The sequence below is a fragment of the Gymnogyps californianus genome, chromosome Z (genome assembly GCF_018139145.2).
Source record: "Gymnogyps californianus isolate 813 chromosome Z, ASM1813914v2, whole genome shotgun sequence".
Classification (NCBI taxonomy): Eukaryota; Metazoa; Chordata; class Aves; order Accipitriformes; family Cathartidae; genus Gymnogyps; species Gymnogyps californianus.
This window is the reverse complement of record NC_059500.1, coordinates 54705137-54706803: the sequence shown is the minus strand read 5'-3', so window position 1 is coordinate 54706803 and position 1667 is coordinate 54705137. Positions and strand designations below refer to the sequence as shown.

The 1667-nt window shown below is 55.8% G+C and overlaps 1 protein-coding gene across 1 annotated transcript; it reads left to right on the top strand.

Moving 5' to 3' along the window:
• Window positions 1–461: 461 nt before the first annotated feature.
• On the top strand, window positions 462–1046 carry LOC127027766 (E3 ubiquitin-protein ligase Topors-like). Its single transcript, XM_050913601.1, has one exon. The coding sequence runs from the start codon at window positions 462–464 to the stop codon at window positions 1044–1046; it is 585 nt and encodes a 194-aa protein (XP_050769558.1).
• Window positions 1047–1667: the final 621 nt, after the last annotated feature.

Sequence of the window (1667 nt, the reverse complement as noted above, 5' to 3'; positions counted from 1 at the left end):
AACCTCCAGCAGGACTGTGGACCTCCGCTTGAGTGCTGCCTTTGTGCAGAGACTTGGCTGGCGTGGGTGCTGCGGGTCCTGCACAGCGGCTGTCCCAGGGCTGCGGGCTTGAGGAGGGTGCAGGGGCCCTTGGCACAACTGAAGGCTCCCAGCCAGTTCCTCCACATTCCCTGACCGCCTCCTGCAGGTACCCTGGGCTAGCTCGAGTCATGCTGGCTGGCTGGGGGGGAGTGCAGGGGGTGGAGGGTCCTGGACTGGGGGGCAGCGTGCTTGGGGGGAGACAAAGGGGGCAGGCACATGTGGAGGGCAGCCTGTGGGGCTGGTTGGCCACTTTCCAGCCTGCAAGGAGACCCTTTGGGAGGCCCTTCCCTCCCCTCTCTCACCACTTTCTGGGGCCTTCTTTGCTGTTCCGTTCCTGGCACCAGAAAAGCTCAGGCACTTTGCACATCTCTTGGCAGGACATGGCCTTGGGCACCAAGGAGGTTCTGCAGGACAGCGGCTCTGCCATGACGGCCGGCATGAGCCAGATGCAGCAGGCAGGGCGGCGGGAGGCAGTGGCAGATGGCTGGTGCCCCATCTGCCTAGACAACATGGACAACGCAGCCTACATTGACGTCTGCTTTCACGCCTTCTGCTTTGACTGCATCCGGCAGTGGGCCGCCATGAGAGCTGCGTGCCCACTCTGCAGGTGGCCTTTCAACCGCATCCTGCACACGGTGAGGGCGGACAACAACTACCAGGAATACATGGTTGGCTCGTCCACCTGCTGGCAGAGGACTGCGGCCAGGCAGAGGGTGCGCAGCAGATCCCCGCAGCGGCGCTACCACCTGCGCCCAAGGCCCAACAACAACGAGCCTGCCGCTGGGAGAAGGGGGCCTGTGGGGAGGGACCGAGCAGCATGGGGGGACGCAGCTCCAAGGACCTCCGACGCCTCCACCCGACAGGCTGCAGGGGAGCGCCCGGCCAGCCCTGCCGATGGATCTGTTCTCCGCTTCGACGTGCTGGCGCTGCAAGCTCAGATTATTGGCTCTGTGGACATTGAATAAAGATCCAGAAGCCTTTCAGAGCATGTGTCTTTCAATACCACTTGGTACCCTGTATGTGAACACACTAAACTGGTTGTGGGGGGAGGTGTAATTTTATCTCCTCCTCTAAAGAGAACAGTTGGATTTGCACTACGTAAACCATTACATAAATAAAAGCTGTCATTTACTATGCCAAGAGACTGTAAAAAAAATCACCTTATGTGGTGTAACTCTGCACCTTTTTAAAATGAGTCATGAAGAGCAGAATCAACATGTGTAACAGTCCTTATGCTTGTAACACAGCAACCTGCTGAGATCCCGTACACTCTGCAAACTCCACACACGCTATTGCTTAAATTTGTCTATTCTGAATGGGAAGTTTACAACAAAGCAGATATGTAAATTAAACCAGGTTTACAAATATACCCCTTTTATCAGTGTAGTTAGTTATTGTAATGACCCATGAAAGCCATTTGGCTCAGTGGCAGTGTGCAATGAACTACCTTTGAATCAATAAACATCCCACACCTTCAGCCTGCCTCCTGCACACAGCAGCCATGTGGGCAGCAAAGGCAAGACAACAAACTCTCCTTCAGGGGGTCAGCAAAGTGCCAAAGCACAACTCCAGAACGTCGTACCCAA

Bases quoted from the DNA above. Each gene is read 5' to 3' on its own strand.
- LOC127027766 (XM_050913601.1), top strand. From the start codon at position 462: ATGGCCTTGGGCACCAAGGAGGTTCTGCAGGACAGCGGCTCTGCCATG.